This window comes from Macaca thibetana, chromosome 6 (assembly GCF_024542745.1).
Source record: "Macaca thibetana thibetana isolate TM-01 chromosome 6, ASM2454274v1, whole genome shotgun sequence".
Taxonomy (NCBI): domain Eukaryota; kingdom Metazoa; phylum Chordata; class Mammalia; order Primates; family Cercopithecidae; genus Macaca; species Macaca thibetana.
This window is the reverse complement of record NC_065583.1, coordinates 47,300,594-47,317,180: the sequence shown is the minus strand read 5'-3', so window position 1 is coordinate 47,317,180 and position 16,587 is coordinate 47,300,594. Positions and strand designations below refer to the sequence as shown.

Sequence of the window (16,587 nt, the reverse complement as noted above, 5' to 3'; positions counted from 1 at the left end):
ACTATCTTAGTCCAAACCGTTACCACCCACACATCTAGACTGTCACAACAGTTTCCCGCCTGATCTCTCTGGGTCTCTATCTACTCATATCTTCTCTTGTTAAAATAAAATTAGATTTTGTTTTCATCTAGTCACAGCAATGCTCAAGAACCTTCAATGGGCTGGGTGGGGTGGCATGTGCCTGTAATCCTAGTAACTTGGGAGGCTGAGGCAGGAGGATCGCTTGAGCCCAGAAGTTGGAGGCCGCAGTGAGCTATGATCATGCTATTGCACTCCCATCTGGGCAACAAAGCAAGATCCTGTCTCAAGAAAAACAAACAAAAAACAAAAAAATCTGCAATAGTTGCCCAGGATCCTCAGGAAAGAGTCCACCCTCCTGTGGATAAATTTCAAGGTTCTAGAAAATCTCTCCCCTGGGAACCTGTGTAATCTTATCTTCCTCTACCTGTTGTTCCCTGTAACCTGACTTAACAGCACTCTCTACAGTCCCCCACTCCGGTCTACTTCTATTTTCACAATGGTACCCCACCTGAATGCATTTTCTTCTCTATTCCAACAAAATCCTAACTACAGTTCAAAATTCTACTTATTTCAGTTTTACATCATCTTGGAAGTTTTCTACTGTCAGTTTAGCCCAGACTGATATCTCCTTTTATTCAAGAAACATTTTTAGAGTCTAATATAGACAAGGCTCTAAAAAGATATAAAGATAACACAACTATTCTTGACTCCCTACCAGCTTTCTTTTCTTTTCCTTCTTTTCTTTTCCTTTTCTTTCCTTAACACAACTATTAATTCTCCTGACTCCAAACCAGCTTGCTATATTTATTTATTTAACTTACTTACTTACAGGATCTTGCTCTGTCAACCAGGATGGAGTGGTATGATCATAGCTCACTGCTATGGAGCCTTGACCTCCCAGGCTCAAACAATCCTCCCACCTCAGCCTCACAAGTAGCTGGGAGTACAGTATTGTGCCACGATGCCTGATGCCCAGCTAATTTATTTTTTATTTTTAGTAGAGACGATGTCTTGCTATGTTGCCCAGGCTGGGCTTGAACTTTTGAGCTCAAGTGATCCCCCTGCCTCAGCCTCTCAAAATACTGAGATTAGAGGTGTGAGCTACTATGGCCAGCCTACCAGCACTATCTGTTGAGCATTTAAAATGGGCCTGACACAGTTTAAATGCTTTATACCTAGTACCTAATTTGATCTTTTAAAAAATCTGTGCCAGGTGCAGTAGCTCACACCTGTAGTCCAGCATTTCGGGAGGCTGAGGCGGGCAGATCACTTGAGCCCAGGAGTTTGAGACCAGCCTGGGTAACATGGTGAAATTCCATCTCTACAAAAAATTAGCCAGGTGTGGTGGTTGATAGAGGAGGAGCACCATCATCTCGGACAAACACCGAGATGTTTTAAGGAGAGACGGGAGAATTGCTTGAACCCGGGAGGCAGAGGTTGTGGTGAGCCGAAATCGCACCATTGTACTCCAGCCTGGGCAATAAAAACAAAACATCTCAAAAACAAAACAAACAAAAAACCTGCTGAGCTAAAAGCTTACAAGCCAATGCTAAAGTCAACACTAAAAATCAAAATAGCTGTGATCTTTCCTCTTCCTTGATTTTTCATAGGTTAAATGACAAGGCCTCACACAGCTCAGCCACTTTATATCTCCTTTCTTCCCCTAAAGGCTTCCACATTTACTTGCTATTCCCCTGGCCTAATTTCCAGTTCCCAACGCTAAACTTGCCTTTTTTTTTTTTTTTTTTTTTTTTTGAGGCGGAGTCTCGCTAAACCTCCCTTTATATGAGCAACTCTCCATTAAGCCACAGACCTGACTTCCAACGTTTTAATACTTTCTCAAATAATAGTGCCCCAGCTGACTACTGATTCTACTAAACATAATTATTGATACTGCCTTTACTATCCCATACTTGGTCTGCCTTACAGTTGGAATTACTGAGTGCTCAATATTTTTTGGTTCTGCAACCAAAAGGTAGCGCTCCCTATTCCCTATCCCCATTTTCAGGATGTCTATTATTATTGTATAAAAAAATACTGTTAGCCACCTTCATAAAAATAAAACAATGTATAAGGAGCACTTATGATTCATATTCATCCTACAAATTGGCTTATTCTGAAGCACTTACATTATTACTGTGAAGATAGTCAATTGCTCGAAGGATCTGGAAGAGGTATTTTCTAAGTCGTTTACTCTCTAGTCCATGACAATAATGTTGTAACTCATCTAATACTGTGTGGTCAATAAATTCAAATACCAAATGAATTTTCTTTTTCTGTCTAAAAACTTCAATCAGATTGACCAGGTTTTCATGATGAAATTGCTATTGACAAAAGAAACAACACAAATTTTTAATTATTTCAAGCCTAACAATTTGTACATATAACATGTATAAATTTTGAAAAGAAACAGGAATATTCGTAGCTTTGTTCCATACATTTCTTTATCCTTTTCTTTTTTTTTTTTTTTTGAGATGGAGTCTTGCTTTGTCGCCAGGCTGGAGTGCAGTGGCACAATCTTGGCTCAGTGCAACCTCCGCCATCCCATTTCAAGCAATCCTCCTGCCTCAGCCTCCCGAACAGCTGGGATTACAAGCGTGCACCACCATGCCCAGCTCATTTTTGTGCTTTTAGTAGAAACAGGGTTTCACCACGTCGGCCAGGCTGGTCTCGAACTCCTGACCTCAACACAGGAGGTCCTGCCTCAGCCTCCTAAACTCCTGGAATTGTAGGTGTGCGCCATCATGCCCAGCCTATGTTCCATGCATTTCAACTGAAATTTCTCAACCAATGTGCTTCCAATCCTATTTTAAGAAAATTTTAATCCATTTTATAATCAATATTTACAGGACAAAGTGAGATATATTACTTTATCTCAAGTTGGCATTTGGTTGCTTATTAAAATAATTTAATGTACTATAACAGTATTCTCTTGAGAGACATCCTGCTATTTTTAAACTTGGTTTGTGGTTAAATTTAACACCCAAAATTTAAAAGGCCCTTATGTTTTCAAATGAGCATGGATTTCAACACGATTAAGTATGTGACCTGAATTTATATAAATTAATTAATCTCTAATTTTAATCCTAAACTCTAGAAAGTAAACCATAAGTTCTAGGGGGCATCATAAATTCATTAGACTATAACAAAAGAACATCAAAATATATACGAAATCTTCAGATATGTGAACTACCAATTTATAACCATAGAAACTTTACATAAATATATAATTATTTGTGGGTAAACGATTTTTCGTTGTCTTTACTCTTCTATTAAACAACTAACCACCTTTTTAGACTGGTAACAATTATTGCTAAAATAATTTTAAAATGTAAATTATGCCCACGTATCAGCTTAGGAAACAAATGAGATTTAATATTGTATGCTACCTATTCTATTTTTCATCACAGTGACTTAATTATAATCAATTCTGAAATATGTAACCATTTTGTTCAAACTATCAAGAATATGTGTTCATTTAGCTAAGAATGAAGGGGTTTTTTTTGTTTTTGTTTTTGTTTTTTTAAGAGAAAGAATCTTGCTATATTGCCAGGCTGGTCTTGAACTCCTGGCCTCAAGTGATCTTCCTGCCTCAGCTTCCCAAGTTGCTAGGACTACATGCATGAGCCACTGTTCCTAGCTCTAGAAAACTATACCTTTATGAAAATATATTTGCCTTCATTCCAAAAACGCAATGTCAATTTTTCTACTTCTCTGTAACTAATGAACAGACTAAAGTCCTTAAAACATGACTAGAGAGGCCGGGCGCGGTGGCTCAAGCCTGTAATCCCAGGACTTTGGGAGGCCGAGGCGGGTGGATCACGAGGTCAGGAGATCGAGACCATCCTGGCTAACATGGTGAAACCCCGTCTCTACTAAAAAATACAAAAAACTAGCCGGGCGAGGTGGCGGACGCCTGTAGTCCCAGCTGCTCGGGAGGCTGAGGCAGGAGAATGGCGTGAACCCGGGAGGCGGAGCTTGCAGTGAGCTGAGATCCAGCCACTGCACTCCAGGCTGGGCGACAGAGCAAGACTCCGTCTCAAAAAAAAAAAAAAAAAAAAAATGACTAGAGAAAAACATCCAAAATATAACACCAGATTCCTTTCCTTTTTGCTCCAAATTTCCCTGGTTGGCAAGATGCCAGAGTGCTGCAGCAATAGCACACTGGCAGCGGTGAAAAGAATTGACTGCTGGCTGGGCATGGTGGTGCACACCTATAATCCCAGCACTTTGGGAGGCTGAGACGAGCAAATCACGTGAGATCAGGAGTTCGAGACCAGCCTGGGCAACATGGTGAAACTCCCTCTCTACTAAAATTACAAAAATTAGCTGGGCGTGGTGGTGGGCACCTGCAATCCCAGCTACTAGAGAGATTAGGAGAGGAAAATCGCTTGAACCCAGGAGGTGGAGGTTGCAGTAAGCCGAGATTGTGCCATCACACTCCAGCCTGGGCGACAAGAGTGAAACTCCGTCTCAAACAAAACAAGAATTGACTGCTTTTGGATACTACAATATTAATCCTCTACTTAAGGAAAATTACTGGTTTCCTGTCCAGTCTTTATTTTAAAGGCAAAAGCAGTGAAAGTAGGGAAAGGGTAATATGAATAAGCATTGTAGAAGATCCATTCAGGGATGAGGGATTAGGTACAGTACTTACTCAGATAAACTGTGAAATGAAATTCCTAGAAATGCTCTAGTACCCCTCTTCAAGTTGTTTTTCTCCATTACTAGACAACTTTTCTACAGATATTCTCACTAATTACCCAAACTGCAATTTATTTAATGAAATTCTAGCACAAAAATTTAGTTTGGGCTGGGCGCAGTGACTCACTTCTATAATCCCAGCACTTTGGGAGGCCAAGGCAGGCGGATCACCTGAGGTTGGGAGTTCAAGACCAGCCTGACCAACATGGCACTGAGATTGCGCCATTGCACTCCAGCCTGGGCAACAAGAGTGAAACTCTGTCTCCAAAAAAAAGAAAGGTAATTTGAATTAAGTCATTATGACAAGTTTTTTAGACTAAGGATATTAACTAGTCCAAGAAATCTCTCTAGTGGAATTAGATTACATCAAATTTAAAATCCTATAAAAAGCCAATGAGAGCCAGGTGTAGTGGCTCACACCTGTAATCCCAGCACTTTGGGAGGCTGAGGTGGGCGGATCACATTAGGCAAGGAGTTAGAAACAAGCCTGGGCAACACGGCGAAACCCCATCTCTACTAAAAATACAAAAATTAGCCGGGCGTGGTCATACACGCCTGTAATTCCAGCTACTTGGAGGCTGAGGCATGAGAATTGCTTGAACCTGGGAGGCAGAGGTTGCAGTGAGCCAAGATCGTGCCACTGCACTGCAGCCTGGGCGACACAGTAAGACTGTCTCAAAACAACAACAACAACAATAACAAAAAGCCAATGAGAATAGTTAGGGTATCTCAAAATTATCTGCATAACAGTTGTTACAGTAAAATACATACTCAAGTTCATCTCTGTATTGTCACATACTGGTTAGTTTTACAAAATGATTAAGGAGAAAAAAAATAATCAGTTTAATTGCAACAGTTGAAGAGCAAGAGATACTGCCTTGGGGGAAAAAATCTCCTTCTAATCAGATTTTCATTCACAGTACACAATTGCCTTATTTATAGTATTATTACGTTTTAGGTCATCAGGACAGGAACTGATATCTTTCACAAAATCATAACATCTTTACTGACTAACTTTTCATTGTCTAGAAACAGAGCTGTTCTATTTATTTATTTATTTGTTTGTTTGTTTGTTTGAGACAGAATCTTGCTCTGCTGCCCAGGCTGGAGTGCAGTGGCGTGGTCTCGGCTCACTGAAACCTCCATCTCCCGGATTCAAGTGATTCTCCTGCCTCAGCCTCTTGTTTAGCTGGGATTACAGGCACCTGCCACCATGGCCGGCTGATTTTTTTTTTTTTTTTTTAGACAGAGTCTTACTCTGTCAGCGGGACTGGAGTGCAGTGGCGCTATCTCAGCTCACTGCAACCTCCTTCTCCCGGGTTTAAGCAATTCTCCTACCTCAGCCTCCCAAGTAGCTGGGACTACAGGCGCACACTGCCATGTCCAGCTAATTTTTTGTATTTTAGTAGAGACAGGGTTTCATCGTGTTGCACAGGCTGGTCTCGAACTCCTGAGCTCAGGCAATCTGCCCGCCTCGGCCTCCCAAAGTGCTAGGATTACTGGTGTGAGCCACCGCACCCAGCGTAGAGCCATTCTAATAATCCACAGACGCCTAAAATATTTCCACAAATTAGGCCAGGCACAGTGGCTCATGCCTGTAATCCTAGCTGTTTCACAGGTCCAAGACAGGAAGATCGCTTAAGCTGAGAAGATGGAGGCTGCAGTGAGCTATGATCATGCCACTGCGCCACAGCCTGGGCAACAGAGTGAGACTCCATTTCTAAAAAAAAGAGAAAGTAAGCAAATTGATCCATTATATCTCATACAGACTTACAAAGAAAGAAGAAAATATTATTTTTGTATCAGATAAAGACAAACAAGAACATCTGTGGCATATAAAACAGCTATACTATATCGTCAAGATCATAAACCTTAAAGGATGTAAATAGATTCAAATAAATAGAATATATCCATATTTAAATATTTTTAAAATCATTAGTTTTCTACCCAGACCCCAAGGAATGTTAATGCTCCTTTCTCCACACTCCTCAGTTGTTTCCTCTGGGTTTAACCGTCACACTTACATAGGATTCTATCTTGTTCCCTGATCTCTTCTGACATTGTTCCTCATTTCTTTTTTTTTTTTTTTTTTTTGAGACGGAGTCTCGCTCTGTCGCCCAGACTGGAGTGCAGTGGCGCGATCTCCACTCACTGCAAGCTCCGCCTTCCCGGGTTCCCGCCATTCTCCTGCCTCAGCCTCCCGAGTAGCTGGGACTACAGGCGCCCGCCACCGCGCCCGGCTAATTTTTGTATTTTTAGTAGAGACGGGGTTTCACCGTGTTAGTCAGGATGGTCTCGATCTCCTGACCTCGTGATCCGCCCGTCTCGGCCTCCCAAAGTGCTGGGATCACAGGCGTGAGCCACCGCGCCCGGCTGTTCCTCATTTCTAAAAGCCTATTGGTCATCTTTACTTAAATGTACTCCTGTCAGCTCAAATTCAACATTTCTAAAATCAAAGTAGTTCCCAAACCATGTCTCTTTTGAGTATTTCATATTTCTATCAATTGTAGCAATCACTGAACCTCAAAGAGACCTTTGACTCTTTCTATACTTTTTCTATAGTCTTCTATAGTCTTTCTATAGTCTTCTACACTCTTTCATGTCTTTTTTTTTTTTTTTTTTGAGATGGAGTCTCACTCTGTTGCCCAGGTTAGAGGGCAGTGGCGTGATCTCGGCTCACTGCAACCTCCACCTTCTAGGTTCGAGCGATTCTCGTGCCTCAGCCCCCTAAGTAGCTGGGATTACAGGGGCGTGACACTATGCCTGGCTAATTTTTTTTTTTTTAATTTTTAGTAGAGACAGGGTTTCACTATGTTGTCCGGGATGGTCTTGAACCCGTGACCTCAGGTGATCCACCCACCTCGGCCTTCCAAAGTGCTGGGACTACAGGCATGAGCCACTGCACCCGGCCTCATGTCCTTTTTTTTTTTTTTTTTTTTTTTTTACAATATAGCATGTTCTGACTTTACTTTCCATTCACATTGCTGCATTTTAGCAAGGGCCCTCAAACATTTCCCAAAATTCCTGAATTGAACTCCTAACAGACCTATTTTAGTCCTCCAATCTATTCCGCACAATAGGGGTAGATTAAAATTTACAACATTTCTTTACACTGAATTCAAAACCTTCACTGACTTTCCACCTCTTACAAAATCAAGTTTTTGACTCCTTAGCCTAAAAGACTTTAAAATCTATCTCCAATTTACTGTTCTAATATACCTCTTTCCAATTCTGCTCAGAAAACTCTACAGGCAAATGTCTTTGCTCTTTGTCCTTTCCACTTTGCCCTTTATCCTTTGTCCCTCTCTAGTCTCTTTTGAGTTTATGTTGTTCCTGTAACCTAGAACACAACAGCTTCTCCCTCTTATCTAAACCCTCCACATCCTTCAAAGCCAAATTCATGTCCCAGTTCCTCAGGAAAACTTTCCCTACCAGGGAAAGGACTTTGTGTTGATTCCCTGGCATTTATTATGAGCCACTTTTTATTCAGTATGATTTTTTATATACTCTCCTTTCTGATTAAATTATAGAAGTCTTTAAGGGCAGGAACTATCTTTCACCTCCTTATATTCTCAGTACCTAGCACCATGCCTTGCACAAAGCAGAAATTTTTATTATTATACTTGAATATTTCTGAATAATTATTAAACAATATTGGCATAGCTTTTGTTACATACCCCAAAACACATATATCTTGTATCACTATAAAATTACAAAAGGTAGACAAGATAGCGTATTACACTTGTTTCTACATAATATGAATCAGTACATGTGTGAACTAAAATATTTTTATGCAATTTTTTATTCCATAACAATTTTTCTTTTGACTTAGATGATTAAGGCAAAAGAAGCAAACCTTTAGAAACTTTATTTCTCTCATCGCAATTTTGTTGACAGATTGTTCTGGTCTCTCATAAAATATCTTAATGGCCACTATCTGCCCAGTATTCTTATGTTTACATTTCATGACTGTTCCGTAACTTCCCTCTCCCACTTTTCCAAGGGTTTCATACATCTCCATTTTCAAGCTGGGCTTTTACTACTTTATAGAAATAAAGAAAGAAAATGGAAAATGTTAAACGTTTATACTTTTATTTATTCAAACTAGATAATGTATATGCACAATAAACTCATAGTTTAAAATATAGAGACATTAAAAAAAAAAAAAGGAATCTTTTCCACTGAGCCTTTTTGTCTTTGGGAACCAAAGACTGCTTGAGTAAAGTGTCCTTCTGAGGCTCCAACTCTCACCAGAACTTACGGGTACTCCTGCTGTTTCGGTCATGCCCATCAACACTGAGATTACTTCACTATAAGTCACCATCCATCAAGCATAGAGTCCCCACACTTCCTGTCATGTTCCTGTCAAATAATAGGTTCCCGCACTACTGCAGTCGCCCGCTTATCAGGCCCAAGGTCCTAAAAAAAGCCTGATCCCGCCCGCAACTCAAACCAGACGTCTTAGGATGCCGGACCGGCGTCACGCCCCACGTCCCGCTGTCGACTTTATCCAAAGAGCCGCCGCCGCCTCAGCCCATTCTGTAGTCCCGCTGGCCTGGCTCTGCGTAGTTCCAGTGGGGCTACGGAACACTGATACTACTTCGTTGCTTAGCCCCGCAAAGATCAGGCCACTCGCTACCATGGAAACGCCAGCAGAGTTGCTGCGTTCTAGCCCTCGTGCGCAAGACCGGAACATGGGCAGGGTCCTGACCCGGAAGGGGAAGTGAGAAGAAACGGAAACCTGCTCTGGGTAGGCAGAGGGTGGAAGAGTGCTGCGCTTGGGAATGGGGGCGGGGAGTACAGGTCGCTGTCACAGCTGAGCCTCCTCACAACGTTGCTTTTGAATGGGGATAGGGAGGGTCTGCCTTTTTTTGTTGTTTGCTTTTTTGAGAGAGTTGTGCAGTGGCGCCGATCTCGGCTCACTGCAACCTCCTTCTCCCGGGTTCAAGTGACTTTCCTGCCTCATCCTCCCGAGAAGCTGGGATTACAGGCGTGCGCCACCACGCCCGGCTTTGTATATTTAGTAGAGACCGGGTTTCTACTATGTTGGCCAGGCTGGTCTCGAATTCCTGACCTCAGGTGATCCGCCTGCCTCAGGCTTCCAAAGTGCTGGGATTACACGCTTAAGCCACCGCGCCCGGTCAAGATGGTTCTTAAAAACTTTTCTTGAACACCTGCCATACGCCTTTAAATTTTTTCCAACTGCTAGTAATGTTTTTTAAAGGAAAAAACCTCCCTCACCACGTGTCAAACTCTAGGGAAGCAAGTAATTCGAAGGGTTCCACCATATACTAAATGATGTACAAGAGCGCAGAAATAAAGAGGCCAGTGTTTAACTGCTTAAGTAGACATAGAGTTCAGCTGGAGTGACAGTCCCTAATGAATAACCACCGTATCACTAGAGCAAGTGCCTAGGGAGTGCTTTCTTTATTGAATAGGGCTTTCTTTGCTTTTTTTCTATAAAATGAGTTAAATGTAAAAAGCGAAATCTCGCCATGCTTCCACTAAATAAGAGGAAAGGCAATACTTAATAAATTCTAGTCCGGTGGGTCCCGCCCCAGCATGCATATTTAAATCACACCTGGAGAGCTTTTAGAAAGCAACTCCCAACTCCCACATCCACACCCCCGCCCCAACACCAGAGAGCCTGATTTAATTGAGATAGGGTAAATAAATTAGTATGTTTGAAGCTTCTCAAGTTTTCTATGCTGCTACGGTTTATATTGAGAGAAAGGAGAAGTGGTCATCGTTTTCACTGATCACCTAAAATATTCAGAATTGTCTTATTTGAAAGTTATTCAGCAGGATGCGGTGGCTCACGCCTGTAATTGAACACTGTGGGAGGCCGAGGCGGGCGGATCACGAAGTCAAGAGATGGAGACCATCCTGGCTAACACGGTGAAACCCTGTCTCTACTAAAAAATACAAAAAATTAGCGGGGCGTGGTGGCGGGCGCCAGTAGTCCCAGCTACTCAGGAGGCTGAGGCAGGAGAATGGTGTGAATCCGGGAGGCGGAGCTTGCAGTGAGCCGAGATCGCCCCACTGCACTCCAGCCTGGGTGACAGTGAGACTCCGTCTCAAAAAAAAAAAAAAAAAGAGAATGTTATTCAACCACAATATAAAACACTTTTTATAAATAAGAATGTCATAGTAAATCTTATAGTGGGTTCAAACTTCGTGTAAGCATATTATTTGCTGTGGGCAAAATATTTGCAAGGAGGCTGTGCACAGTGGCTCACACCTGTAATCCGAGGGAAGCCAAGGTGGGCAAATCACTTGAGCCCAGGAGTTCCAGACCAGCCTGAGCAACAGGGCAAAACCCCGTCTCTACAAAAAATTAGCCGGGTGTGGTGGTGCACACCTGTGGTCCCAGATACTTGGGCAACTGAAGGAGAACTGCTTGAGCCTGGAAGGTCAAGGCTGCAGTGAGCCCTCTTCACACCACTGCACTCCAGCCTGGGTGACAGAGCAAGACTCTGTCTCAAAAAATAAAAAAACATTGCCCAGGACAAAGATGAACCAAACTCAGTCCCTGCCCTCAATGAACTCATAATCCAGAGCTACAGAATTGATAACAGCATACAATTAATAGCTTTAAAATTATTCCTTCTACAAGTAGGTTATGGCAGGCCTGGTTAACCAGAACAGCCAGTGATTCTTGCTAATACACAGCTGTAAGACTTTATGATGCACATGCACTGAATTAGTTAAAAGTGTTAATTCATTTTGGAAAATTTAAACTGTTTCCGAAACAATTATAAATCCCTGTAGTCACGGAACTCCTAAACTCCATTGCCTCCAGTTCCCATCTTTAGGACTTTGTTGGTGCGTCAGGAGGACTCAGCACTTTTGTATCCATTCTTCAGCTCAACAAGGAAAGGGAGGTAGGAGAAGGACCTCAGCATTGCCCTAATCTTGCCCATAGTTCCATGGAACCAGAAAGGGTTAACTTTTCCCACTTTCCTTGTACCTCCCTTTTTTCAAACCCTGAATTCTGTCTCTGCTTTCAGTGACTGCCTAGACTGATAAATTATAAGGGTTTTTTGGTTGTTGCAGGGTTTGAGACAGGGTCTCAGTGGCATGATGATGGCTTACTGCAGCTCAAACGATTCTTCTGTCTCAGCCTCCTGAGTTGCTGGGGCTACTCGTGTGCACAGAGACAGGATCTCCTATGTTGCCCAGGCTGGTCTTCAACTCCTGGCCTCCCAAAGTGTTAGGATTACAGGCATGAGCTAATGCCCCAGCTCATGAGGGATATTTTTAAGATATAGTTTCTATTTACCATTTTTCTCCATGTAACCCTGCCTGTGTGTCTTCCTCCTTTGCTATTGGAAGGGTTAGGACTGCAATGGCAGAAAAGCAAAAACATTAAGAATATTCAGCTTTTAACTTAGAAAACACATTGTGAATGTCTAACAGGACCTATCAAGAGTTAGGCCTGGCTAACTTGATCACTAAGGCAGTCACTGGAAGCTGAGAGAATTCAGGGTTTGAAGAAAGAGGTACAAGGAAAGTCGGAAAAGTTAACTCTGCTTCCATAGAACTAGGGGCAAGGTTGAGGCAATGCTAAGGTCCTCATTCCACCCTCCCTTTACCTGTTGAACTGAACAATTCCCCAAATGGATACAAAAGTACTCAGAGTCCTTAGTATAACAAAGTCCTGAAAGTAGGAATTAGCAGCAATACAGGGAAAGACAGTAACTACAAAAAATATTCAAGGTCTGTGGGAGGTCAACACCTCTGAACCCCCTGGTGGTGGGGGGGCACTTCTCGCCCATTTGCACCTTTCTTGCTAGTGTAAAAAACCTGAAGTTGTCTCAGGCTGGATAGATAACCCTCACTCAGGTCTGCTGGAGCTCTCCCCCAGATATGAATCATATTTGTAGGTTTCTTTGACAACCAACCACTCATTGATATGCTTGGAAGACTGCACCCCCACATTCTTAAAAATACAATGGTACTCCCCCCCATAAGCAAGTCCCCGGACTCTGACACATATCTTCAATTGAAAGCAGACCCAGAAAGGAAAAACTGCATAATACACCATCCTTTAATGTTTGCCCAGAATTTCCAATACTAGAAACCCCACTGCAAAGCAGAAAGACTATTTGGTAGCTTCAAGGAACCATTTCAGGAGATTGTTGTGTGGCCCTCAGTATTCAATGCTGCCTTAGAAGATCTTGCGATCCTCTCTCTTCTTGCCCCAAGTACCAGAGTTCATAAGCCACTGAACCAACCAGAGGGGAGTTATTTTTGGTCCCGGTTTAAAGAAAACAAAACAAGCTGTTGATCCTCCCACGACCTCTTGGGTAATGTCTCTATACCTGTGATAAACCGAAAACAACTAATAAAGGTGTATCCAGCCCTCACCCTCTTAGACCCGCTTCACAGACCTGGCCGAAACTCACATCCAGGCGAGGCTCTCACGTGACCCGTTCTAAACGCGTCACAGGGACACGTGGTTCTAGATACTTCTCCCCCTCCCCCTCAGGGGTGGATTGTTGACAAGGCCGCAGGCAGTCACGTGATCTTACATCATCCCACCTCCTTTCCCTGAAATCCCTGGCCCGGATACGTCCTTCTTTCTCCACCCCGCCGAGCCTAAACTAGAGACGGGGAGGCAGACAGGATAGTGTGTCGGTTTCGTGGTCTCTGAATCCACAACCTCTAGTCTGAACACAGAGAACACAAATTTGTCGATCACTTCAGGAAGCCCAGGAAGAACCACGCCCCGCTGAAGGGCTCAGGGAACGCGCGCTCCCCCGCCCCGCCCCCTCCTCCCCCAGCACTCACTCTGTGGTAGCGGCGGAGGGCGGAGGGCGGAGGGATCCGGAGGCGGCGGAGGGAGACGTCATTGCAGGGTTGTTTGTCAGTCTTGGCGGCGGCGGCGGCGGCGGCGGCGGCGGCAGCGGCGATCCACAGTGATTCGGCCGCCGCGCCGGGGGGTGGGGGGGCTGCGCGGGACTCTTTTCTTTCAGACTGACCGCGGGGCAGCTGCGGAGCATGTCGACCCCGGCCCGAAGGAGGCTTATGCGGGATTTCAAGCGGTAAGGGCCTTCAGCTTCGCATAGATGACGGCCTCTCAAAGCTGCGGGGCTGCAGGGCGTGGATCCCGGACACCTTCCCCTTGTGACCCTCAGAGGGCCGGCTGTGGGCCCAGGGGGACTGGCGGAAGCCGGGTCCTACCTCGGCCCCTACTCTCCTTATCCTTGCCGCTCGCTCTGGCGCCCGAAGAAATTTCGATACTGCTTCCCCTCCCCCCAAAAAGTAAAACGATGTCGATCGACTGGTCTAGGGTTCCCCGCTGCCCATTTCGGCCAGCTGCCCGGGGTCTCGTCCAGGGGATCAGACGGGGATCAGACATCATCCTCCCGCCCCTGCACCCTGCGGAGACCCTTTCTTGTCCCCTCAAAGTGAGCTCCCGCGGGAGCTTGTTCTTCTCCGGCAGCACCAGTCAGCTTTGTTTCACGGCCCCTCAGTCTTCTCCGAGGAGCCGGGTTGGGGTGAACCTCCCCAGCCCCCCACCCCCGCCAGTCCTTTCCATTTCTGCCGTGAGGGTGGGGTCCAGTGCGTGAGGCTCGGAGGTTAACCCATCCCCCGAAACCCGACTCTGTCCCCGCCCGCCTGAAAAGACCTTGGGAACTGACTTAGAGATCTGGGACCTTAGAGCTGGCCACCCCGGCTGCCAGTGCCTTCTGGAACTCAGATCTGGCTGGTGAAGAAAGCCCTATCTATAGCCTCCCGAGTCTGGAAAAATGCCTTCCCTTAGACTGGCGCTAATTTGATACTCCCTGGGCCTTCTTTGGTAAATAAAATAGGGTTTTGTTAGGAGGTATTGGGGTTGTGAGGAAGAAAATGATTATTCCGTTAGTTTACCTTTTATTGGATACTTAGAGACGTAGAAAAAACAAAATAACGTAGAAAAAACAAAATAAGTGAGAAAACATTTTGATATTCTGCACATTTTTCTTAAAATTTTTTCTGGGGACACCTACCCTAATTGAACAAAATAGCATAAAAACATAGATTTGTCGCTCAGGAAGTCACCTCTCAGCTATTATAAAGCCTATGTGAGGCATTTGGATTTGGCCAACTTATTTAATTCATTCGTAGCTTCTCTTAGCCATTTAAAGGTAGGCGTCAAGCAGTGCAGTTCTTCTAAGGCTTCTGTTTGTGGTGGCCTAATTTGCTTGAGATTGACTAGAAACCTTTTTTTTTATGTGGACTAGTTGCAAATTATGATGCCCCATGAAAACAACTCCATATGTATTTGTGAGTGTGTATAATGTAGCATTTTTAATTGAGGTTACAGTCTCTGAAAGGAGATGCCCTTTTTGGTGCAAAAGTCATTTTTCTAAAGCTTGAAATCAGTGTATCTGATTAGCACTCATGACTAAAATTCAGATAGTAAACTAGTTCATGTCATTGTCGCCCTGGCTCCTTACTGTAATGCTCTGCTTAATTCTGAGTTGAATACATGGCACCTTTTGTAGTTTTCCAGAGATCTATAGGTTACAAGAATTTGACTATGACGAATGTGGGAAAGCCTTGTATTGAGTCTCCTGATTTGAGAGGTAGATTTGATGTTAGTGCAGAGCCTTTAAAATAGGGACTGGCGGAAAACCTACTGATTACTTTTTAAAGCCATTGCTGTTTGAAGCAAAAGGGATAGAGTAAATCTGCTGCCTAATACTAGTTTCCTAGTTAAATTTAATGTGTTTTCAGTCATTTCGTGTTTACACTGAGGTTTGCTTTTTTTTTTTTTTCTTGTAGCCATTTTGCAGAAGTAGCCGTGGTTAGGATACACAGTCTTTGCATGTTTAGAGCAGCAAAATCAATGGTTCTGTAAAAATATTACTTGCTTTTGAGGTTTTAAACTTTTTTTGGTATAAGAGGACAGTCTATATACATCAATTCTTGAAGAGATACTCTTGATAATATTGAAAGAGGGATGATTCTCAAGCCCTTCGGATTTTAGGTAATTTGGAGAGGTATTTAATAAGTACATATACCTGGTTAATATATCTAAGTCATATGGTTCATTTTAGTTCACAATAACAAGGAAATGGAGTTAGTCTGTGTCTCAAAATAGATGGTGTAGTGTCTGTAGGTGTTTATGTGGCCTCCTTAGTGGCCTTAATGTTCAACTTTTTCAATTACAACGCTGGATTTCTAGGTTACAAGAGGACCCACCTGTGGGTGTCAGTGGCGCACCATCTGAAAACAACATCATGCAGTGGAATGCAGTTATATTTGGGTGAGTTGAAAGGTTTAACAAATAATAGGTGTGTGCTGAATCTTTAAGAAAAGTGAACATATAACAACTGTCTAGGAAAAGAAACTGAGGTAGAATGAGAGATCTTAAGGACTAAAACTGCAAGATAAATTAGAAAAAAATTTTTTTCAATTAGAGTTTTGGCCCAGCACAGTAGCTCAACGCCTGGGAGGATCGCTGGAGCCCAGGAGTTCATCACCAGCCTGGGCGATATAGTGAGACAGTGAGACTCTGTCCCCTCTCCACCAAAAAAAGAGTTTTGGCCCAGTCTGGGCAACATAGAGAGCTTGTCTCTACAAAAAGTATAAAACTAACTGGGCATGGTGGTGCCCAGCTACTTGGAAGGCCGAGGCAGGAGGATCACTTGAGCCCAGAAGTTTGAGGCTGCAGTGTGCCACTGCACTCCAGCCTGGGCAGCCAGCTATCCAAAAAAAAAAAAAAAAAAAGGAAAAAGTTTCAGCAGTTGTACAAAGTTTATTTGCTCTTTGATGTTATTACATATGGTTTTATAATCACTTGGGGTTTTACTTTTAAGATACTACTCAAAACTAAATGGAATGGAATAATAAAGGAGAAACAATAAGTTA

The 16,587-nt window shown here is 43.3% G+C and overlaps 3 protein-coding genes across 8 annotated transcripts in view; 1 reads left to right on the top strand and 2 right to left on the bottom strand.

Annotated features, from left to right (window-relative positions):
• Positions 1-13,164, bottom strand: part of CDKL3 (cyclin dependent kinase like 3) — a 160,157-nt gene extending 146,993 nt beyond the window's left edge. For 3 of the 6 annotated variants that reach the window (XM_050792800.1, XM_050792801.1, XM_050792799.1), the window contains exons 1-3: positions 8,987-13,085; positions 8,582-8,767; positions 2,151-2,345 (exon numbers count right to left, since the gene is read on the bottom strand). In XM_050792800.1, the coding sequence (XP_050648757.1) occupies positions 2,151-2,345; positions 8,582-8,746 (360 nt within the window). In that variant the 5' untranslated portion in view covers positions 8,747-8,767; positions 8,987-13,085. The other 3 variants (XM_050792798.1, XM_050792803.1, XM_050792804.1) reach the window with 3 other exon arrangements.
• The window catches only part of PPP2CA (protein phosphatase 2 catalytic subunit alpha), a 354,454-nt gene that overhangs the window by 187,999 nt on the left and 149,868 nt on the right, over positions 1-16,587 (bottom strand). The window lies entirely within an intron of this gene.
• The window catches only part of UBE2B (ubiquitin conjugating enzyme E2 B), a 262,616-nt gene that overhangs the window by 229,784 nt on the left and 16,245 nt on the right, over positions 1-16,587 (top strand). The window contains exons 2-3 of the mRNA XM_050792894.1: positions 13,609-13,772; positions 15,902-15,982. Coding sequence (XP_050648851.1) covers positions 13,729-13,772; positions 15,902-15,982 — 125 coding nt within the window. The 5' untranslated portion in view covers positions 13,609-13,728. The remainder of the gene's footprint in view (positions 1-13,608; positions 13,773-15,901; positions 15,983-16,587) is intronic.